The sequence below is a fragment of the Oreochromis niloticus genome, linkage group LG7, assembly GCF_001858045.2.
Source record: "Oreochromis niloticus isolate F11D_XX linkage group LG7, O_niloticus_UMD_NMBU, whole genome shotgun sequence".
Classification (NCBI taxonomy): Eukaryota; Metazoa; Chordata; class Actinopteri; order Cichliformes; family Cichlidae; genus Oreochromis; species Oreochromis niloticus.
This window is the reverse complement of record NC_031972.2, coordinates 49,708,313-49,732,452: the sequence shown is the minus strand read 5'-3', so window position 1 is coordinate 49,732,452 and position 24,140 is coordinate 49,708,313. Positions and strand designations below refer to the sequence as shown.

The following is a 24,140-nucleotide window of genomic DNA, read 5'->3' as shown; positions in this document are numbered from 1 at the left end:
GAGTTGTACTCTTAGTCACATGGGCTCTCAAAAGTGGAGAACAGCTCCATCTAGTGAGATTTTAGGAGGTCGCAGTGGAACTGGGGAATGCGGCGATGAACGTCAGAGCAATAAAGACCTGCAAACCATGAGGAAAGTGTTCGGGGTACTTGGAAGTCTTACGCTGTGAAATTCAAACATCAGATTAGATATGAAAAGACAGAAAATAGTACACGGTGAAAGGCCTTTGAGTGACAGCCGAGGGATGAAGCTGCCTTTCTTTTTAGGATTAATGGAGGATGCCACTGAGGTCGCGTCTTGAAATGAAGGAAAGGAAATGAGTTTTAAACGGCAGATTCAGATATTCAGAGGGCCCGATGTTTATAGTTCTGTTTTATGGTGCAATGTCAAATACTTTGACTTTGTAGTTCTGCCACTGTGGAGGGAGCTTTTTTTATAAGTTGTCAGGTAGTGAAACAGGCAAACCTACATGTCAAGTCAGCCATTAAAATTAAAATCATTCATGATTTTAGTGCACATCATTGGAATATGCATGCATACATACATCTCAGTTCATTTACTGAGACTGATCTGTGTTCTTGTTGTACATTAGATACCAGTTCTCTTTGCTTGGTATAAAAATCAATGTGCAAATTTAAACTGAGTCACATGAGACGTCCTTAATCTTTGAAGCCTTTTCTTTTTCTTTTAAACTTTATTCAACACTTTGCATAGTATGAAACTGCAAACATAACAGATAACAGAGCGGTCACAGACATTTATGTAATCCCAAAAAAGAAAGAAGAAGAAAGGGGCATATCTTTACTCTCCACTCTGTGGAGAGCATACTGTACCCAGGTGCTTGGTTTCATTCAGTTTTGGTCCATTCATTGCTTCCTACTCTCACATCAGTCCATATCTGGACTTGAAACTGTTCCTCTTAAACACTGTCCTAAGCTGCTGCTCCTGCTGCTCCTCCTGCTGCTCCTGCTGCTGCTTCTTCTTCTTCTTCAAAAAGGGAGATCAATTTATCTTGTAAAGCTTTAAAAAAAAGTGTGATATCTCACTAGATTTAAAATAAATACGGCATATATTTTTTCTCCTGTGTTGTCCTCGAGCTGTAGTGGGAAGCACATTCATCACAAAATGTGGGAAACTGCTGCAGCACAACAAAGGCGGGCACTATTTTCTCATTCCTCCTGGCTGGTAGCATCAGTTTCTTCCCTGATGGACTTTCAGGAATATTTTAAAAAGCTATTACCAGCTGGAGAATTATAAACTATTGTTCTGTGACTTTTTCTGTCTTTTTTTTAACTGTTCTATTAATTGTTTGGGTCTAATTCCTGTGATGTAATGCTGCACCCTGGATTAATATGTCAGCAGGATTCAAACAGTAATAAAATCAGTCCATTTCTAGAGCAGAGAGACATCTGTGACTTTGTGAACCCGGAAAAAAAGGAGGGAACACAACTCCTGACAAAAATGATTTGTTGTTCCCTCCGGGCGGATTAATCTCTCGGATGTCAGGTGAACTTTAAACCAGTGTGATGGACTAGTTCTTAAACACGCCAGCGGATTGTTTTAATAACAAATCTAAAGAGTTCTCCAAACTTAATGGAGAGATTAATGTTTTATTTATTTATTTATTTTATTTATTTACTTTATTTACATCTGCTGCCACAGTTGTCAACATCATGTGTCACAAATGGCATATAATTAGTTGTCTTAAATAAAGACTTTTGGTGGTAAGTGAAACAAAGCAGTGATTAGTGCAAAATAGCATCATACAGTGTGACATACCATTTAAATGTAAGTTTTGGGGTAATAGATGATTTTATTAATTGTTTGACACCTAAATGAAGTGGTATTTTGTCAAACTGAATCTTTTTTTTACTTAAATAAAACAAAAAATGTTTCCAATGTGAAAAGATACTCGATGTTACTCAAATGTGGAAGCGGTAACTCATAGCGGTAACTTTCAGTATTTCAGGGGTTGTTTAAATCTCTCTATTCTTATGGCAAACTAGTCAAGCTTTGTATGATTCTCAGCACACTAGACTTATGTAACTGCACCAATACAAACTACTTTGGCTTCTGTCTCTTTAAAACCCCTCTCCCATTTTCTTCTGATTATGTCCGTCTCGCCTGGCTTTTGCAAAAAGAACCAAGAGTTTGTGAGCCTCACGTCCTCTGCTTGCCAGTTCAGAGGTTCAGAAAAACAAAAAAAAAAACAAAACAGCAAACCTATCATTTCTGGTTCTTGATCGGAAATGGCAACTCCGCACCTCCATCTGCATGTGTCCACAAGAATCCACGGACAGCACAAACATCTTAAGGAGCAACGATTAAGACGGAGCATGTCTGTTCTGTAAATTTTGAGCTCATTGTGTGCTAACTGTGTATATAATATATATAAAAAGTATACATCGGATACTTCATTAATTATACCTCGCTGATAACGGGTTGGACCCCTTTTTGGGTTTAGAGCTGTTCTTGACTGACAGGAGCAGCACCTGATCGTCTTCTGCTGCTGTAGCCCATCTACTGGGGTGCTCAGGAGGTAGAGCAGGTCTACTAATGGGAAGGCTGGTGGTTTGATTTCCGGCTGCCCCAGTCTCCAGTTTACATGCCTAAGTACAACTTGGCAAGATACTGAACCCTAGGTTGCTCTCTGATGTGTTCATCGGGGTATGAATGTGAATATTAAATAGAAAGCACTTAGGTGTAGAAAAAGTATGAATGAGTGAATGAGGCATGGGGTATGTATATAGGCATCCCTTTAGGAGACTAACAAGCAGCAAATAAATAAAAGAGAATAACCTGTTTCCCTGTGTGCTACTTTATATCCCCGTGTTATGTGGCCACTGATGGCAGGGAATTAAAATGAATGAATCAAGTGGAAGAAGAGTTCTCTTAGTTGTGCAAGCGGCTCACAAATGATGATTTTAATTAGTTTACCACTGTGTCGTGGGGAAAAATTTCGAGGGAAACAAACTGTTCAGCCCTTCTTGTTGGTTGGCAGTGTGCCATATGAGATTGCTGTATGGTTTAAATCACTTTAGTGACATTTGGATTGAATCATACAACCTTAATGCAGCCAGCTGTCAACAACCTTTCATCAAATTAATTTGCCACGTTGGCCAGTGCTGAAGTATTTCATCGCTTCTCCATTTAACTAAAACTGTCTTGTCGAGCTAATAAAACTGAAACGCTGATGCAACACATTTGCCAAAAAACACAGGTGATATGTGACCAAACAGCTTTGTGCACTATTTTAGTTTTAATTAACCCCCAACTGATGATTTTCAATGAAGCATTCAGCGTTATTTATACAGTGGGGATCATGCCAGTGTTTTGGGGGAAAAGTAAAATGCAATACCATCATTATCCGGTGGTCAATTTGAGATATTTTAACCCTGGGTGGGAAATCCAGGCAGGTAAGAGAATAATTTGGGTTGGTAGGCTTATGGATTACAGGTGTCATTCCTAAGATTTTTCCAGGTGCACTGTTTTTTATTTTTATTTTTTTCATAGCCAGGTGAACCTGCAAAACCCTGATAATCCAGTAGAGCCATACACATCATATAGACGCACATTCTGGCTGCCGTGCATGTGGTGCCAAGGACGTACAATCCACGTTGCCTACCAGAAATGACCAAGATTGGCACAAGATTTGCGCATCCTGAGCATCACAAACAACCACGCATGCTTAAACACAGGATGCAGCTCGTGTAAAACTCGTGTCAATCAGACTTAAGTGTCAGTTTTGTGCCCAACATCATTCACCGGGTTGGGCAAATATCAGAATTGATTGTTCAGTGTGAGGCCCGATGCCACAAACACCAAACCTTAAGATTACATCCTCTCAACTATTTAACTACCAACTCCAATGCCAGATCGCATCCTTGAATCATCCTCTCCAGTTTGTCCTGCCTGGGCGGGGTGAGCGCGTGTGCCATCCTGGCTCCTATGGCAACCCGATAGATTAGCTCCATCAATATTCACGTTATTAGAAAGCGCGAGGCTTATGGATTAGTGATGTCAGCGCTCAGTGAAAACCAGGGGCAGCTGCGTGCATGTGTGTATTCACCTTGCGCTGTGAGAGGGCTCAGATAGGCTTTCGGGGGAGGTGGGGATCATGCTTTGTCATTGAGGAGCTCAGCAGCAGCAACAGCAGCAGCAGCATTCTCCCACTCCGGCACGTCCGACGCTCAGCATGCTGCATCCTGATGCGCTCCCGTCTGCACTCAACGAGCTTACCTGGATTTACATGCATTTGTCGTTTGGCGCTTTTACATGAGCGTCTGATCGCAGCCGCCGCGTATTCGTTGACGCATCTCAATGTTTGAACCGGAGGAGAGCGGCACGTCCCAAGAGTCAGATAAGATACGACCCGTCCTGCGGACCTCCCCCGTCACTGTTTTTGCCTCCAGCGGCACCCCGAGTGTGTGAGATTCATGATTCATCCCCCCGCTTTCACGGGCTGTCCTTAGAGCGCAACCTCTTCTGCTTCTTCCAAATGGAGAGATTCCAGTCCTCCATGCGCAAACGGCTCTACAGTTTGCCGCAAAACATTGGGCAAAAGCCCTTTGTGACTGACGAAGGGGAGAACGGCGACAAGGACACTAAAAGGAAAAGTATCGGGCTCAAACATTTGTCCTCTCTGTCTCCCGCGAGCAGTTGCAAGAGCATCGGGGAGGCCGGGGTCGAAGACTTTGAGAGGGACGTCACCGTGAAGACCAACTTGAATGGGGACTGCCGCTTTTTTAGGGGCAGCATCTCTTCCATCTCCGGACGGCATCCCCCCGGGTCAGATTTGGCGGAGCAGAGGCGCCTCATCCCCGAGGCTGATGCTGGAGTCAACGAGAGTTTCCCCGGTGAGCACGGCCCGGGGCCCTGCAGCGGGCAACGGGTGGGCTGACCGGCATAGTGGGGCAACCGTCACTGTTTGACCAGTCAACTTTCATCAAGTTGGAGGGCACCGAGCAAATAATACCCGAAGATGAGCGTCTCTACCAGGCTGGCTTCATGCACCGGCAGTTTGGGGCGATGCTCCAGCCGGGAGTCAACAAGTTCTCCCTGCGGATGTTGGGCAGTGAGAGGGCCGTTGAACACGAGAGGGAACGCGTGAAGTCTGCAGGCTTCTGGATAATCCACCCCTACAGTGATTTTAGGTAATTTCTGTGCAGAAATCCCTTTTCTTTTCTTTTTTTTTTAAATCGCAAATAGTTGTGTCCTACAACGAAGTGCTGCAGTGATCCTATCACACATTAAAGGCTCATTTGGCCTGCGCATGCGTTAAAACTAATAATTTAAAAACTGCCTGGAATGAATGAGCCATGAAATGTATTAAGGATATAAACAATAATCCCCGTGCATGCCTTTCTGTAACTATAGTGGCCATATTAGCAGCACGATAATCAGGAGTGTAAGCCTGTGCAGAACAGGTAGATCATTAGCTAAATGTGCCTCAGTAGCCCACCTTGAGCAGATAAATGGCTTAACGTGTGCAAATGGACATTTTTAAAAGCGTTGTCTACATTTTTTGCAGGGAAACGTGGTTATATCGTGCATATGCAGGATGTAACTGCTCCTGAAGGTTCTTCATGTTCGAAGTAGAATAAAGGGCCATGCTCCAACTGATGTTTAGCCAGTATTTTAATCCTCTTTTCACCAGCAAACACCGTGAAAAACTATGGTGAAATGATCAATGAAAAACACAGATATTACATCAGCAGAACAAAAATTACAATTCAAATAAAACATACACACAAAGTAAATGCACCAACATACCGTGTGCGCCTTTCTACTGAACATTCAATGAGCAATTGTAGTCCATATCTTCTATATTTCCACCTTTACACAAGCCAGCGTTCTCTTTCTGGCTCGAGCCTTCAGTCTCTGGTGACGTGTGCGCTTAATTGAGCATCACCCCAAAGCATGCGCACCACAAAGCGCCACACTCAGGTCCACCAGTAGGTGGCGATAACACAACACGAATCCAGATTAAACACCAAATTTTAAACATTGCAATCACATAATAATTACATTTCAATGCGACAGCTACACTGCCACCAAAATTACAAAGGATTTCTATTTACATGAGTTAAACAAAATTAAATCCTGTAATTTTTAATAAATTGACAATCAAACATCAACTTATGTTACAAAAAATCACTTCTTAAATAAACTTATATTATACATATTATACATATTGTGCTTGTGTTCTTAACCCTTGTACTACTTCACTGTAGTTTAGACCCTTTAACTAGTACCACTAGTTTCTGAACTGGTCTCTCAAGAAAAGAGACTTGTTTCAAACGTTCACCTTTCTTTCCCAGCTCCTTTTGCCCTATTTGGATCTTAACTTTCCGCACTAAACCATCATCATCTTCATTGGCCTCAACCACCCTTGCCAATTTCCACTCATTTCTTGGAATATTGTCCTCCTTTAAAATCACTACATCTCCAACCTGTACATTTTGTTTAGGAGAATGCCATCGTTGTCTTAAACTAATGCTGTTTAGGTATTCCTTGCGCCACCTGCTCCAGAACAACTCTGTTAAATATTGCACCCTCCGCCACCTCTTCCTGGCGTACAAATCTTCTCTTACAAATCTACCAGGAGGCGGAAGTGGCACAGACTCTTTCATTGTGAGCAAATGATTAGGCGTCAAAGGCTCAGCACTGTTGGGGTCGTTGATCGTATCAGTAGTGAGTGGACGATGGTTCAAAATTGACATGGCCTCGTAGAAGAAAGTTCTCAATGAGGTGTCATCTAACCTTCCTGTAGCTTGGGCTAGGACAGAACTCATGACATTCCTAACAGTGCGAATCTGTCGTTCCCAAACGCCTCCTCTGTGACTAGCTTCAGGAACATTCATTTGAAAGTCACACTGGTTTTTAGCTAGATAAGTAGAAATCATCTCCTTGTCTAATTCCAATAGACCCTTCTTGAACTCGTTCTTAGCTCCGACAAAATTTGTGCCTTGGTCAGAACGAATCTGTCTGACTGTGCCTCTGATTGCTATGAAGCATCTTAAAGCGTTTATAAATGCGTCAGTGGAGAGATCTTCCAACATCTCAATGTGTGCGGCTCTCGAGCTTAAACACGTAAACAACAGGCCATACCTCTTCCATTCCCTTCGACATTGTTTCGTATAGAAGGGGCCGAAAACATCAACTCCAGTGTAGGTGAATGGGGGCGAAGGATCCACTCTGTCAAATGGCAAGTCAGCCATGCGTTGTTCTTCAGCTGGCCCACGCACTTTTCTACAATTGACACACCCTTTAATGTATTTGGCCACTACCTTACTGCCACCTATGATCCAATAGCCACTTTCCCTGAGTTTGTTCAGAGTTTGGCCTCGGCCTTGGTGTTGCGTTTTCTTGTGACAGTGGTCAAGAACGAGTTGTGTGACAATGCCTTCCTTTGGAAGGATTACTGGATGATTCAATGCAAATGATGCTGAGGACTTTCTCAACCTTCCTCCAACCCTAAGCAAGTTGTCTACCAAAATAGGATCGAGTTGATACATTTTATGAGTTTTTGGCAGTCCAGCTGAGTTTTGACTGAACCATTTGAGCTCTTCTTTAAAGGCTTCCCTCTGTGCTGCCTGGAAGAGTACAAAAGCAGCCATTTGTCTTTCTTCTACACTAATGGGTCCTGACTTATCTCTCCGTGCAAGTCTTTTAATTCTCGCCACAACGTTAAGAGCTGTATCCCAATTGGAAAATCTTGAGAACCTCTCAAGAAAGCTGTTTTCTTCAAGGGCATTTGTCTTCAGGACCTTTACTTCTGGGTCCCCAACAAGAAGATCAGGGGAATGTTGGTTTGTGACAATTTCCCTTTCCCATAGGAATTTAGGTCCAGTGAGCCAATTCGAGCTTAGGAGATCTGCCACCTTGAGGCCCCTAGATGCGTGATCAGCTGGATTTTGATCAGATTCAATGTAAAACCATTGCTTTGGATCAGTAGAGTCTCTTATTTTCTGAACTCGATTTGCCACAAAGACATGAAAGCGACGAGCATCATTTTTTATGTATCCAAGCGTCACTTTAGAATCTGTCCAGAAAAACTCCTCGTCAATTTTCCGCTCGAGCTCTGACCTGAGGAAGTTACTTACAGCTGCAGAAACTGCAGCTGCAGTGAGCTCAAGGCGTGGGATAGTGATTATTCTTGTGGGTGCCACTCTGGCTTTACCCATGACCAGTGCACAATGCACGTTCTTATCAGCAACAATCCTGATGTATGAACATTGTCCATAGCCACAGCTGCTGGCATCCGAAAAATGATGCAGCTCAATTTTTTTGACCTTGCCGAAGTTCTCAGGAACAAGGCATCTTGGTATTTCAATCCTTTTTAGATTCTCCAAGTCACCGAGCCATGCTTTCCATTTGGTCTCTAGTGTCGGGGGAATAGGTTCATCCCATCCCACTCCGCGTTTGCACATTTCCTGGAGTACTTGTTTCCCTGTCAAAATGTAGGGTGAGAGAAATCCTAACGGGTCATACACACTAGCAACTGTTGCTAGAATTCCTCGGCGTGTGGCTGGCCTTTCTTTGAGGGCTACACTGAATGAGAACACGTCAGCCTCTATGTTCCACTTTACTCCCAGCACACTTTGCATTTGAATTACAGAATAGTTCAGGTTTACATCTTTGGTATTGCTGGCTCTTTCTGTTTCTGGGATAATGCTCATGACCTCCTTATTATTGCATGCAAATTTGTGCAAGCGCAGTTTCGCTTTTGCACAGACCTCTTGTGCTTCACAGACCAGCTGCTTGGCTTCCCTGACTGAATCAATGCTGATTAGCCCGTCATCCACATAAAAGTTTTTGTGAATGAATCTGGCTGCTAGTGGGTAGTCCTTCTCTTGTTCCCTGGCGAGATACTTCATGCCATAGTTAGCACATCCTGGTGATGATGCCGCTCCGAAAATGTGTACTCGCATGCGATACTCCTTAGGCTCAGTATCTGTATTCCCGTCCTTCCACCACAGAAACCTTAAGAAGTCTCGATCCTCTGGGTTGACATGGAAGCGATGAAACATTTTTTCCACATCGCACATAATTGCTATTTGATGCTCTCGAAATCTGCACAAAACCCCTGCCAGAGCATTAATCAAGTCTGGGCCTGTGAGTAGGTGGTCATTTAAAGAGATGCCTTCGTGTTTAGCAGAGCAGTCGAAAACAACTCGAATTTTCTCCGGCTTCCTGGGATGATACACGCCATGGTGCGGAATGTACCATGTGTTATTACCTGTTGATGTGCCATCTGCTTCCTCTGCATCACCATCTTTAAAGACACTATTCATGAACTTTATGTAGTCTTCCTTGTACTTTGGGTTCTTATCCATTTTTCCTTTTAAACGTTTCAAGCGAAACATTGCAAGCTGTTTGTTATTTGGAAGCTGTGGGTGTTCTCTAAAAGGCAGAGGCATTTCTAAATGGCCTTCCTCATTGTAGTGAATGTTCTCATTCAGCATCTCTAGAAACTGAATGTCCTCTTGAGATACACTCTCTTCTTTATGGTTTGTGTCCAGAAAGTCATTTTCAAGTGCTTTAATCACAGAAGCAGGTGTGACTGATGGCAGCTCCTTTACTGTGACACGATGACAGATCCCTGCTGCTTCCATCGAACTTTTCCATGGCTTAATGGCTCCCACGATACTCCACCCTAAGTCTGTTTTTATTGCATAGGGATCATAATCATTTCCTGGTATGACTTCCCTTGGTTTTAGAGCTCTTGCACAGTCGTAACCAATGAGAAGAGCTATAGGACAGTCCAAGAGATCTGGCATTTCATTTGCAATGCTGAGTAGATGGGGCCACTTTTTTGCTGTCTCTCGAGTTGGAATACTGTGTTTCTCCAATGGAATGTACTCTTGAGTGTAAGTTGGTGGCAAGTCAATGTACTTTTCTGAGTTGTACCCTCTTACCCTCAGTCCATCTACTCTTTGACTAGGTACAATCGAACACCTGTCAGTCATTGTTGTCAGCTTTAGCTTCACTGGTTCCCTGCTTGCCCGTATCTTTTCACAAATATCTTGGTCAATAAATGTGTTGCTGCTTTGGGTGTCTAGCAGAGCATAAACCAATGTCTCTTGATTCTTCGCTGATGAAGAAAGCCACACTGGAACGATCATTGAAGTGCAATCATTGTTGCCCACTCTCACACTGCACGATACGGTGGCTGCATTCTCTTCTTCTGATGGTGTTTCAGGTTCGTCTCCCAGTGGAGGATCTTCATGGAGAGGAGAAGGGTGGCTTCGTCTGCAGACATTACATGTTGCTCTCTGTCGACAGTTTTTGGAAATGTGACCGACTCGCAGACAAGCAAAGCACATATTGTTGTCCCTAATGAACTGTTTCTTTTCTTCAAGCGGCATTGCTGTAAACTTTGCACATTTATAGATAAAATGATTTTGCTTGCAGCAGATACACTCAAGTTGCCTTTTGTTCTGAGTTGAGGGAAGGTTGGGCTTTGATTTTCTGTTGCTCTGAACTGTAGTAGTGTTTTTCACATCCTTGACATTTGCTGATGTCACCAGGACACTGGCCTTCAGACGTTTTTGTTCTTTCTCAGGTTTTTCAAATGTGTTTTTTAAGGCAAACAGAGAAGAAACTGGATTACATGCTATACGCGCCTCTTCAGCCACAAAGTCTGCAAATTCTGCAAACCCTGGATATGCCTTTTCTTCATCCAGTAATTTTGTGACATAACGATTCCAGCGGGTTGTGGCCCAATCAGGAAGTTTCAGCAATATTTTCTGATTTTCTTCACAATCATCTAAAACCTTGAGGCCTTGGACGTGGGGCATAGCATTCTTACAAGAAATGAGGAAATCACTAAACTCTCTTAATTTAAGTGACTCCTTTGGTCCAATCTTTGGCCAACTGCTTAGTTTTCCCCTAAAGGCTCTTTGAACTACAAATGGGTGTCCATAGCGTTTTTTCAGAGCATCCCAAGCTTGTTTGTAAGCTTCCTCGTCACTTCGATAAAATGTCCCTTCTAAAACACAGAGAGCTTCTCCACCAATGTACTTCTTCAAGTAGAACAGCTTATGGGCTGAATCTGTGCAGCTTGTCTCGACAAGCGCCTTAAAGCAAGTGCTCCACTCAACAAATTTCAGTGGGTCTCCTGTAAATGTAAAAGGCTCTGGTACTGGAAGTCTAGACATTGCTAAGGACTCTTTTAATGCCTGCACCAGAGAGAGCTCACTTTCTTTTGGACCCACTTGAGTATCACAGTGAGGGGCGTGAACACTTTGTGAGGTCTGAATGAATTTACCTTCAGAGTGAGGAGGTGCAGTGCTCTGAGGAACTTGGGTGCATGGAGGACTGCTAAGTGGTTTAGGAAGCTGACTGAAAGACAAAGTACTCCTTACTTCACAATTTCTTATTTCAGCATTCATTTTTGATTCCTCTTCAGCATATACATTGTATTCTGCCTGAATGACCTCAAGATCTCTTTGATTTTCCAACATTTTCAGTTGCTCTTGTTGAGCTAATATCTCCTTTCTCCGGGCAGATATCTCCATTTCTCTGTTTATTTCAGCTTGCTTTGATGCCAGTCGTGCTGCTGCTTCTGCTTTCCTTGCAGATACATGACTTCCTTGCTGACTATGGCTGTGCTGGCTATTTATTCCAGCTCTAGACACAGTTGAGCCATAAATTGATTCTGCACCTTCTCTTTGGAGTAATTGAAGGAGTGATTCTTTTACAGCTAATGCATCAAACTCTTTGTCAACATCTGCATAACGCCTTTTCAGAAGTATCATCATCTCAGCAGAAACTGAAGTACAGCTATCCATCTTTCTTCTCATATCTTGAGATGGTGTAGTCAGTGCACGTAAAGCCACATAATCTTGCTGTAGGTCCAACTCACATTTTTCTACTGACTTGATCATTTCAGCTAATTCTGCTTTAGAACATTCTTCTTTAAGTTTGGACCTAGTGAGCTGAATTTCTGCCTTAAAATTTAAATATGTTGACATAAACTTTCTTTCTTTGCTTGTTATCTCTGTCTGTTTAAACTCACGCATTTTTTCTGTTAGTTGCCTTTGACGGTCTGTTCGTCTCACCTCTGCGTCAGGTTGAGATGATGGCTGAGGCAGCCCTATTTTGTGTATTTCAAGGTCTCCATGAATTTCTCCTATGCGTGCTTCAATTTCTTCTCTTTCTGCATCTTCAAGTTCAGTTTCTAATTTCTTTTCTAACTGTGCCTTTTCTTCTTCTAAGGCTATAAGTATTTGCTCAAGGCTATAAGTTTCTTGTGTACTCTGCTCCATTACAATGTTTTGAACCAACAACTTAGAACAATAAAAGGAAACTTAACTAGAGTACACTACCTTAAATATTAAACATTAGCACAGTAATACACTTTCAATAAATGAACAAATGTACAATATCTACACCATACAATTTTCTTTTTGGCTTTTTCTTAGATCTCTTTATGCAGTTCAAACGTTTCTCTGATGTAAGAACTCACAGTCTACTCTTCCACATGTGGGCTGTCGTCTTGGAAGCATGGCGTGCAGGGCTCTGGCTGCTCGCTCCATAACAGGCCACGTTTTTCACTGTAACTGCTCCTGAAGGTTCTTCATGTTCGAAGTAGAATAAAGGGCCATGCTCCAACTGATGTTTAGCCAGTATTTTAATCCTCTTTTCACCAGCAAACACCGTGAAAAACTATGGTGAAATGATCAATGAAAAACACAGATATTACATCAGCAGAACAAAAATTACAATTCAAATAAAACATACACACAAAGTAAATGCACCAACATACCGTGTGCGCCTTTCTACTGAACATTCAATGAGCAATTGTAGTCCATATCTTCTATATTTCCACCTTTACACAAGCCAGCGTTCTCTTTCTGGCTCGAGCCTTCAGTCTCTGGTGACGTGTGCGCTTAATTGAGCATCACCCCAAAGCATGCGCACCACAAAGCGCCACACTCAGGTCCACCAGTAGGTGGCGATAACACAACACGAATCCAGATTAAACACCAAATTTTAAACATTGCAATCACATAATAATTACATTTCAATGCGACAGCTACACAGGATATAAGTCCTTTTGCTTTGGTTGGCCCAGTGTGTGCATGTGTGTGTCCATGGTGTCATCAGGTTATGTAGAACTTAATTAACTCTTTGCACCTTCTGCATGTATGTGCAACAAACTAAGCCAACCACAGTTAACAAATTTCCCAGCCATGCTGCATTATTTCATTGCACACCAGTATTCTGGCTAGGTCCACCACCAAAAGATTTTCCCGGCATTTAACCTTAATGCTCACTGTCATCATATTTTTCATCAGTCAGCTGTATGCCGATGTGTGCCACTGCAGTTTTTTCCACTCATCTGAATTACACTTTTTTTTTGTTATCATTTAGCCAGGGCAATGGATTACAGAGTGCAGCAGGGGCTTGGAAATGGGGTAATCAAAATAGGGTAACATGACCATTCAAGATATTAGAAGCACACATCAGTGGGAGATTATTACAGCACAATTAGTCTAATGGAGCAGAGATGGTGTGGACGGGGAGGGGACATGCCACAAAAACGCAGAGAGAGAGAGAGAGAGAGCGACACACACACACACACACACACACAGAAAGAAAGAAAGAGAGATTGAAATGAAAATGGTGTGTTGTGAGGAATCAGGACGGCCAGCTGTTAACTCCGTGTGTGAGGTACGAGGTGTTGTTACTTTATGCTCACTTTGGGTCGCAGTGCGAGCAGGAGAGGCATTTTTAGTGCTTGGCATGGGTCTCATAAGGTGAACGCTTTATCCCGCAGATCCCATTTTAAGTTACAGATGCCTTTTGCAGCACCAGAGATTATTCTGAGATTTTGTGGCAATCCAGCAAAGAGGCAGCTCCGCTCCCTGCTTGTGAGCTGACATACTGTGCGCATCCATGACCGTCAGCAAGGCATTGTATAACCCATGTACGGTTTCCTGTTATCTTCCTATAGGCACACACAATCTGATGTTTTTATCAAGTAACTGCTCGTTTTTTTTTTTCATTCTAAAGCTTTCTAAGGATACAGCAGCAGACACACTGAACTGGCACACTGCATAAATATGGTTAATATGATTGCTGGTGGGCCTGAGCCACAGTACAGGTGTGTGTTAAGCCACTGAGCTGCATGCAGGCTGTTGTGTTTCAGCTGCACTCTGGCAGCAAGAGATAAGTATCTCTAGTACAAATGTGATCCCTTTTTCAGCTGTCCTGATTGATCTAAGCTCCTTTCACCATTTTAAGCCTTTTTGTGTTCACTTTGCTTGTAACTCCCCTCTCTTTTTTGCTCTCATGCTTTTTAACGTAGTTGCACTCTGACCTCAATAGTGCAAGATTTTGTCTCTGGACCAGTTGAGGTCCACAGACCATACAACCAGCAGCTTTGTTTCGATGGTAACATCAGATTACACCAGCCAGTTGTCTGTTTTGTGGACTGAATTCTGCGCGCACAGGCAGCCGATATGCCAGCAGGGTGGTCAGCAATGTACCGTCCCCTGCAGACCTTTTTTAAAAAAATTAATAAATAAATAAATGAATAAATAAATAAATAAAATTATCCAGCTGTTCCAGCGCTCTGCAGCACAGTGACGTTTGCAGAGCAGTAATGCTAACTACTCAACATCTGGCTGATGGGCGCTGACTTCTGGAGATGACATGGATTCCCAGGAGATAACGGTGGATTTAGCCAGAGAGAGGAAGCGCAATTAGGACCAGTGTGTCACTGCAGAGACAACGGGCAGATGTCGAGAGAAATGCAAATTCTTTGTTTGGCAGAGAACAACAGAAAGCTGATTAGAACAAATGGCCACCGTGCCCTCACTGGTTTCTGAATTTTGGCACATGTGACTGTGAACGTTTTGGGTGTAAGTAAACTAGAAGAGGTAGAAATGCATTCACCTGTTCAGATTCCTCTGCCTCTTTCCACCGTGTTGTCTTCATTCGACTCCAGAATGTTTTCCATCACCAGTAACACAATGCAGCACCTGTAACTCATCACAACAGCAAACCACTGGGAGGTATCACCTCAAAAAGCAAATATTACATATAATATTGTGGTGAACCTGGCATGGATCAAACAGTGAATGACTACTGCATCCTTTGCACAAAAAAAGAAAAAATGTATAAAGAAAAAGCATAATTAAGTTGTAAGAAAATGCAATTTGGTTTACCTTTGAAAACAAATGTATCGCTTAAAGAGAAAATTAAGTAAGAAAATAAATAAATACATAAGCTAATTAGAAGCTCAGATTCTGTATATTTTAATATTTATGAATGTATAACTTTACACTTTTTAAAAGAAAAAATTATTTTGGCATGCTTGAGCCTCCATATCTTTTCTTTTCCCCCCAGTCGTGGAGAAAACGCTAAAGTTTTAAATATACCTGCTGATGAGATGATGAGATATTTGGTTTCTTAACCTCCAGCTGGTGTGCGGTTTTTGCTGACCCTGCATGTTTGTCATGTGATCAGTTGTTCATTTGTTTATGTTTTGTTTTTTGACACGACTCACTCATGAACTGTCACATGTATGGTTTCTCATCTGGCATTCACGCTCACCACATCTTACACTCTCTTTGTGTGGATGAGTTGCACATTACTGTGTGACTCTGACAAATGGAGAAAGCTGGATTAAAAAGAATGAGTACATCAAACAGCTGGGAAACATCAATCAAGAGTCAGAATAGCTTACGGTGAACTCCAATTAGCCATATTTCTCAATTTCATAAGAACATTTGCTAAATAAATGTTTTCTCCTTTGTGTGTAAATGACTAGTAACAGACAATCTAAGCAGTTTTTGATGAAACTGAACATACTGCTGCTGCTACTTTTGAAAATCAATATGTATTCATGAGTAATTCAAATGAATTCCCAATAACCAGTGTCACTCTTTTCCCATTTGGCCCAGTCTTTAACTGAATCAGAGAATGATTCTTTGCTTGTTTACATTGTTTCTGCTCATTTGGACACAGATCTGCTGGGTTTTCGGACCGTGTGAAACAGTGAGATTCATTTCTATAAGTAGCCAGAATCACTTTGAATCTGGAGCACATACTCACACATACTTGTGTTAAGTGTTTTGTGTAAACTAAGCAGCGAACACCGATTGGCTTTGAATTGATGAAATGTTCCCACGGGTCGTCCCTGTTTGTTGTTGTTTTAATACAAAGTTCAAACAGATGCGTTTTTATTGCCAGTTATTCTGTCCAATTTTTTTCTTAATTAAAGGCAAAAAATGCTCATTTTGAATTTTCAAATCCACAAGCGGGTTATTCCTATTTCTTTGGTCACCCAGAAACATTTCATTTACATCAGTTTTCATTTGTTTAGCTCGGCTCTTATGACAAAGGTATGACATTTGCAATCAGGTTTTCTGCCGTGCTGAGATTTAATACCAGCATGTGTTTATTTAGATTCTGTTTTTAAACTAAATTAGTAACCAAATTGCATCGCATTTATGAGCTCCTACTATAATTGCTTTTCTTGGCCTGTTGTCATTGTTACTGCAAGTTTACTTTTCTAATGAAACTAGGTCATTTAGCAGAGACCACAACTAACACCGACAACCTAATATCATATGATAAATTAAATTAAATTTGATCAAAAGAAAAGAGGAAAGGCAACACATGAATTTGTACCTTTCACCAAAATGTTCTCGCCTCTAAATCTTTATTTTTCTGTGTATTATATCTACAACGTAACTTTGGTAACCCCAGAGAAGTTTTAGTCAGACCTAGAGGAGACTGTACCCTCTGTTTACATCAAATAAGAAGAAATAAGCCATTTCTGTGCCGTAATGACGCTGGCCTGCTGTGGTTTATGGTGTGAGTCATATCCAACTGTCCATCTTTCAGGTTCTACTGGGATCTGACAATGCTGCTGTTGATGGTGGGGAACCTCATCATCATCCCCGTGGGCATCACCTTCTTTAAGGACGAGCACACGCCGCCCTGGATAGTCTTTAACGTCGTGTCGGACACCTTCTTCCTCATGGACCTGGTCCTCAACTTCCGCACGGGCATTGTCAAGGAGGACAACACGGAGATCATCCTGGACCCGCATCAGATCAAGATCAAGTACCTGAAGAGCTGGTTCGTGGTGGACTTCGTCTCCTCCATACCCGTGGACTACATCTTTCTTATCGTGGAGACGCGCATCGACTCAGACTTTTACAAGACGGCCCGAGCTCTGAGGATCGTCCGCTTCACAAAGATCCTCAGTCTGCTACGGCTGCTGCGCCTCTCCAGACTCATTCGTTATATCCACCAGTGGGAAGAGGTAGATGAAGATAGCCTCATACTGGCTAGCTTCAAATGACTGGTTGGATATTTAAAAGATTTTGTCACAGTCTAAAACATATTAGTCGATAAAAAATGAACAAATTCACAGCTTCTAGCTTCTTAAGAGTGAATATTTTTTAAGTCTTTCAAGTAGTGGGGCTGATATTTAGTGACTTTCTTACAGTATTTTCCAGATTAATACCTGCAGCATGCTCTCAGATGCTTCTCTCATTTCAAAGGGACCTCTTGTGCTCATTTCCACCTTCATCCTTATATTCCAAGACTCTACTGGAGTAGCTTTGCATGGTTCACAGTTCAAAAGTAATCATTGTCTACCAGTCAGCCAGTTTATCAGTTCATCCTCTGCCTGACACAAACTATTTTAGATCCTCTCACTTTAAGCCAGCTTTCCTCTCATTGGCTGTCTCTTGCAAACAGAAGGTTTGAAGAGCAGCAGGATGAAGGAGGAGTATATTAAGGCAGAAAAAACTCAATCTGAAACCAAGCGTTTGCAGCTGCCTGAAGCCTGATCTCATTTTTTGAAACTTTCTCCATGTTTAATGTGCACATCCATCTTTTTAACAGCACAGGTTCCCCTTTAGGCACCGTGCATACTAAGGTTTTTCTCTCATTAACAGATTTCTTACACTTTCGCTCTGTATGCGGAAAAAAAAAGAAGTGCTGCTGCAGAGTTAATTTGTTGGCTCTGCGTTTAAACACACTTACACACAGTCAGCTTACTCAATAAGAGATATTATCCCGCATTATTGTTTTTTTATATGTTCCATCCCCATCAGCCATTAACGTTACAGATGGTTGCTCTGAAATAGCCTCTGGTAGTCTATAGAAGATTAAGTGTGGTTCGGTATAGTTCGCTTGCATCCATCAACACCATCATCGCGGTTCCTCCTGTTTATTTCAAATCCTCTGTTTGCGTGCATGGGTGTTAACATTTTATAGAAGAGATATGAGTGTTTTATTATCTCTCTGTTTTTTTTTCTCTCTCCCCCTAATTCTGAAAATCTGTGTCACAGGTTTTCCACATGACATACGACCTTGCCAGCGCCATGGTGCGTATCATGAACCTGATTGGTATGATGCTGCTGCTGTGTCACTGGGATGGCTGTCTGCAGTTTCTGGTTCCCATGCTGCAAGACTTCCCCCCAGACTGCTGGGTCACCAGGAACAAGATGGTGGTAAGTGGATTATTTATGAGTCAGACAGCCTCCAAAATGTGTTCCTCCCGAAAACACGACGAACCACATGCAGACATTTATCTGTAAGCTTCATTAGTTATCGGTTTGAGAGCACAGATTAAATTAACAGGTAGCGCGTTTAATCTTCATATCCAGTTTTCAGTCACACGTTTTCCAATAAACATTTTGCAAAAATAGGATGTTTTTTGTTTATTTGCAAAGCTGTTAACACCTCCTGAAGAAGATGCTGCTGTTTAGGCATATAAACTATGAAAAGGTCATCCACCACCAAAGCCAGTGCTTTATTTTGCTGTTTTAGTTTTTAAATAATCTGCATCTACATCATTAATTTATTTCTTTTTCTTTCTTTTTTTGCACAATCTTGTTGACAGACCACCAAAGGATAATGAAAAATTTCACACGGGCAACATTAGAATTGTTGGAGCTGCTTTACAATAAGTTTTTTGTTTTAAATTATCGCATTACAGCAGGTAGAGCGGAAACTGAAACAGGCCTACCCATAAATGATGTTTTGTAACAGCTGGGACATACATCTGTGTTCACGTCCATAAGCTCAGATTAAGCTGATTTAGACGTGATGTACGATGGCTCCGTAATGTAGTGGTTTACACATTCAGGAGAGGCATCCGGTGGAAAAATCTACCAAATCAAATATTTCCTGAGCGGCTGGTCGTAGATAGCCGTACGCTTTATCTCTCCTCCTCCGCATCACTTTCAGAATGACACCTGGGGTCAGCAGTACTCCTACGCCCTGTTCAAGGCCATGAGTCACATGCTGTGTATCGGGTATGGCCTGTACCCTCCTATTGGCATGGCTGACGTGTGGCTCACTATCCTCAGCATGATTGTGGGCGCCACCTGCTTTGCCATGTTTGTGGGGCATGCGACTGCACTCATTCAGTCTCTGGACTCCTCCAGGAGGCAGTACCAAGAAAAGGTGGGTGTTTGCTGAAAAATCATCCACAGTTTTACTTCTGCTATAACACTTCTGTTCCACTACATTTCACAGGGTAATATTATTTAACTGTTTCACTTATTACATTATCAAATTATGAAGTGACAGAAAAAATTATCATCAGTTTATAAAATGTGCTGTTTTAGGTTAAACTGCCAGCTATAATTTTTTTAAGTTCGCTCCAGCTTAAATAGGGCCTTTAGTTACTTATACCTTATTTATAATGAGCGGCTACAGCAGTCTGAAGCCTGCGATTTTGAGTCAGAGGGATTACTTGCACATATGCTGACCTCATTACTTCAAACTGTGGCCACATTTAATATGAGTATTTTGCATATACATATATATATATGTATATGAACAACAATAAGCTTTAAAGGCAGATTACAACTGTAAGATGTGCATCACCTTAAAAAATAAAAAATATGAATACTATACTATAATATTATTATTATTTGATATCATATATTATTAGATGCAGGAGAGGAGCTTTTGTTCTGTGTGATGTATTTTAATCTGTACATCTACCTAAGTACGATTTTTAATGCAGGATTTCTGTTTTATATTTCAATATTGCTGCTTTTCACTAAGTGACAGATCATGAAGGGGAGAGTAAACCCATTTTTTTTGTTTGCAAAAACATGTTTTACACACTTGCGTAAAGCTGCCGTTAACTTTTCGTCGGAGAATATGGGAAAGGACAGACGAACTGCAACATGACACAAAAAAGACAGACATGGCAGTGCATTATCAAAAGCAGAGCTGACACTTACAGCTGGATTTACCATGCATAGTTAGGGTACATGGACCATATTTGGTGCTTTGCTGCTAGAGTACACTGCTGAAGGACACAGTAGTTAATGTTATTAGCTGCAGCCTGCAGAGCACAACTGTAATTGTCAGATGGGGCAGAGTCACAACATCGCACTGTGGGCAGGTTTCACAGATGGCCTGACAGTTGACTGTTAAAATAATGAGACACATTATATTCCTACCTCTGAGCCAACACATCAATCAGTGTAATATATTCATTTTGACATGACTTTGCATTTTGTCTCACGGTTACGTTACATTTGCAGCCTTCTGTTACTCTAATCAACATGAATATATATATATATATACATTTTTAAAATCATGTTAATAAGTGTTCTCTTTGTGTTTTTCATAGTACAAACAAGTGGAGCAGTACATGTCCTTCCACAAGCTTCCTGCTGACATGCGTCAGAGGATCCACGACTACTACGAACACCGGTATCAGGGCAAGATGTTTGACGAGGAGAGCATACTGGAGGAACTGAATGAACCGCTGAGAGAGGTCAGCCATCAACAGATGATTTTTAAATAATATACATTATGCAAACAATGTGTAAATGCTTAAAGACAACATAAAGTTGTTATTTGTGCTCTTAATCATTTACTGTCCGTTTAATATAACCCTTAAGTAAAGTCTGGTGTAAAAAAAAACAGATGATTCTTGACAAATACATTTTTTATTCTTATATAAGCGTACAGCTACATTATTCTGACCTGTAGGCTATTTTTTAGCGTTTCTTTAATTCTTCTAAAAATTTTTATTGTCATTATTTTATTTTGCAAACGTTTTCTTGTCGTCAGCAGCAAATGTATAAGTACATGACATGAGCAACCTTGTTCTTAATGGTGTACAGTTAATTATGTAATCTAATATGGCTGTGTTACTTTGACAATGTTAATAGTCAAGTAATCTGATAAGTAATGGCTTGAAGAGGACGGGGGACCTCATTAAAAGAGCATTAAGAGCATTAAGCTGTTAGCCCCCCTGCTTTTATCATGACTGAAATTTGCTTTTGAAGGCATCGTATTAGCAAAAAGAAAAAAAAAATGTAAAAAGTGAACTTTTTTTCTCCTTCCTGCAGGAGATCATCAACTTTAACTGTCGCAAACTGGTCGCCTCCATGCCCCTGTTCGCCAATGCTGATCCCAACTTCGTCACCTCCATGCTGACCAAACTACGCTTTGAGGTCTTCCAGCCGGGCGACTACATCATCAGGGAGGGGACCATCGGCAAGAAGATGTACTTCATCCAGCACGGCGTTGTCAGCGTCCTGACCAAGAACAGCAAAGACACCAAGTTGTCCGATGGCTCTTATTTTGGAGGTGAAGTCGGCTGCGCTGCATGCTAATATGTTCTGTAGTGGACAGTGGGTCAGTTTGAATGCATGTGAAGGAGTGGTGATTGTATGATTTGTTTTGATTTATTTGGCTCAGGCACTCGGCAGATTAACTTCCCCGACTATTACAGCTGGGAAAAATCGTCCACATCATCTCCTTAAAAGCGCTCGGGACTAAGAGGGGCAGAGCTTTGCGATCTTTGATTCCATCTGTGGGGTTTTCCCCTTTTTGTTACACCATATTTAAAGCTGAAATCCAGAATTTTTCCTCTCGGTTATGTTTTCTCAACCTGCTGTTGTCTGTTCCATCTGTGCACCAAAGTGAAATGTCATCATTAAATGTCAACTACGAAGCATAAAACTCTTAATTCTGTTCAGATTTTTTTCGGCAGAAGTATTAAGCGAGGAAAGGGAAAAAAAGCAGCTACATTAAACGTTTCATAGTCACGCATTTATTTGGAGTAAAACAGTCAGGGCAAAAACAATTTGGCTTCAAGTTATTCCCCTACATCTAAAAACACGAAGAAATGTTACAATAATAAACTAGGACAGAAAACATCTAAAACCAACACAAGATGAAAAGAAATCCCATGATGTAAAGTGTAATAAATTCAAGAAAGTGACAGAATAGGGCGGAGAGAGATGGAGAGAGACAGAGTATGTGTGTGTGTGTGTGTGTGTGTATTTGTGTGTCTATATCCTCAATATGTCTGTCCTGAAAAATATGCCTCTTTTTTTCCTCCTGTTTTTTTTTAATGGCGCATTATTTTATTTTTCTGATCTGGCACGACAGATGAGGTCAGAACAAACTGTAAGCTGCAGAAATTGCATTAAGTGCTCCATCTGTGGAGTTCAGAGGCATCAGCCTTTTTCATGCTTTATCATCTCATACTAATAATACTATTTTGGACTTTTCTTTTGTGAATGGATCTAAGAAGATAGGAATTCTGTTGCAGCTTGTCACACAACTTCTGAAAGGAGGAGGAGGGTGGGTGGTGGTGGTGGTGGGGGACTCATTATATAACACTTCATAGTAATGCCTTGTATTTAATCCTTGCTGTTAATACCTGCCTTGCACTCTGCGGGAAGTCTTTTAAAGAGGTGAAACAAATAATTGAAGTTTTTTTTCTCATCTCTTTCCCTGCAGAGATCTGCCTGCTGACCCGAGGCAGGAGGACTGCCAGCGTGCGGGCAGATAACTACTGTCGGCTGTACTCTCTGTCTGTAGACCACTTCAACGAGGTGCTGGAGGAGTATCCCATGATGAGGAGGGCGTTTGAGACTGTGGCGCTCGACCGCCTGGATCGCATAGGTTAGTCCTTAAAGATAAGATAAAACCTATTTACTGGCACCAATTTTATATTATTATCAATAATTCATTTGTTAATTTTAGTGTTGCACTAAAATTAACATCAGTTGGACTTTATATCTGTTATTAGTGGTGGCGTGGATGTAGGCACATATTTAAGCACAGCGGCTAACAAAAGCCAAGAATAGAAAACAGGGTATAATAATAATATTGAAATGTAAGAGTGTCACATTAATCCATGATCTTTAGACTTTATTAATTAATCTTATGAATGGAAAACAGTTTAGAGTCACTTTCCTGGGTGCACCTCGCTAAGGTCGGGTTGGACCCCCTTTTCCTTTGGAAGTCTTAATTCTTTGTAGCACAGATTCAACAAGGTACTGGAAACATTCCTCAGAGGTTTTGGTCCATATTAACATCACAGCATCACACAATTGCTGCTGATTTGTAAGCTGCACATCCATGATGCGAGTCTCTGGTTCCACTATGTCACAAAGGTGCTCTGTACTAAAGAGCCCGAAGTGTGCCAAGAAAATATCCCACTCGCCGGCATCCGGAACTGATCATACAATGCAGGATGGAGCCAGGCTTTCATGCTGTTTACACCTACCATTCCAATGTCATAGCAGAAATTAACAGTCATCTGACCAGACAACTTTTCTACAGTCTTCCATTGTCCAATTTTGGTGTGAAGAGTAACCTCAGCTTCCTGTTTTTAATTAACAAAGACGTAACCCATCTGCTTCAAGGTCCAAAGTGTTATGCATTCAGAGATGCTCTTTGGTTGTGACACGTGGTTATTATCAGCTTGAAGCAGTCTGGCTGTTCTCCTCTGACCTCTGACATCAACAAGAACTGCTTCTCACTGGACATTTAGTCTTTTTTTCGGCCCATTTTCTGTAAACCCTAGAGATGGTTGTGTGGGAAAATCCCAGTAGATCAGCAGTTTCTGAAACACTGAGACCGGCTTAGGCAACAACAACCATGCAAGATTAAAAGTCAGCTTTCTTCCCCCATTTTGATGCTCAGTTTGAACTTCAGCAGGTCGTCTTTACAAGGCATCTGTGCCTAAATGTGGTGAGTTGCAGCCATGTGATTGGTTAATTAGATATTTGCATTTTTAAGCAGCTATTCAGGTATACACAATAAAGTGACCAGTGAATTATACTCCAGCAAATCTATAAGCAAGTATTTACTAAGTAAACTAAACTCAAACAGAG

General features: G+C 41.5%; 2 protein-coding genes across 2 annotated transcripts in view; one reads left to right on the top strand and one right to left on the bottom strand.

Annotated features, from left to right (window-relative positions):
• The first annotated feature begins 87 nt into the window (after positions 1–87).
• The window catches only part of hcn4l (hyperpolarization activated cyclic nucleotide-gated potassium channel 4l), a 29,204-nt gene continuing 5,151 nt past the window's right edge, over positions 88–24,140 (top strand). The window contains 8 exon segments of the mRNA XM_025908775.1: positions 88–4,871; positions 4,874–5,153; positions 16,864–17,287; positions 18,324–18,485; positions 19,225–19,443; positions 20,630–20,776; positions 21,357–21,597; positions 22,759–22,923. Coding sequence (XP_025764560.1) covers positions 4,499–4,871; positions 4,874–5,153; positions 16,864–17,287; positions 18,324–18,485; positions 19,225–19,443; positions 20,630–20,776; positions 21,357–21,597; positions 22,759–22,923 — 2,011 coding nt within the window. The 5' untranslated portion in view covers positions 88–4,498.
• Positions 5,554–7,646, bottom strand: LOC109202916 (uncharacterized). Its single transcript, XM_019361716.2, has 2 exons — positions 5,773–7,646; positions 5,554–5,672 (listed from the first exon to the last, which is right to left on the bottom strand). Exon 1 carries the CDS (start codon positions 7,617–7,619, stop codon positions 6,225–6,227), a length of 1,395 nt encoding a protein of 464 aa, XP_019217261.1. The 5' UTR covers positions 7,620–7,646; the 3' UTR covers positions 5,554–5,672; positions 5,773–6,224.

Excerpts from the sequence above, each read along its gene's own strand:
- LOC109202916 (XM_019361716.2), bottom strand. The coding sequence starts at position 7,619 with ATGGCTGCTTTTGTACTCTTCCAGGCAGCACAGAGGGAAGCCTTTAAA.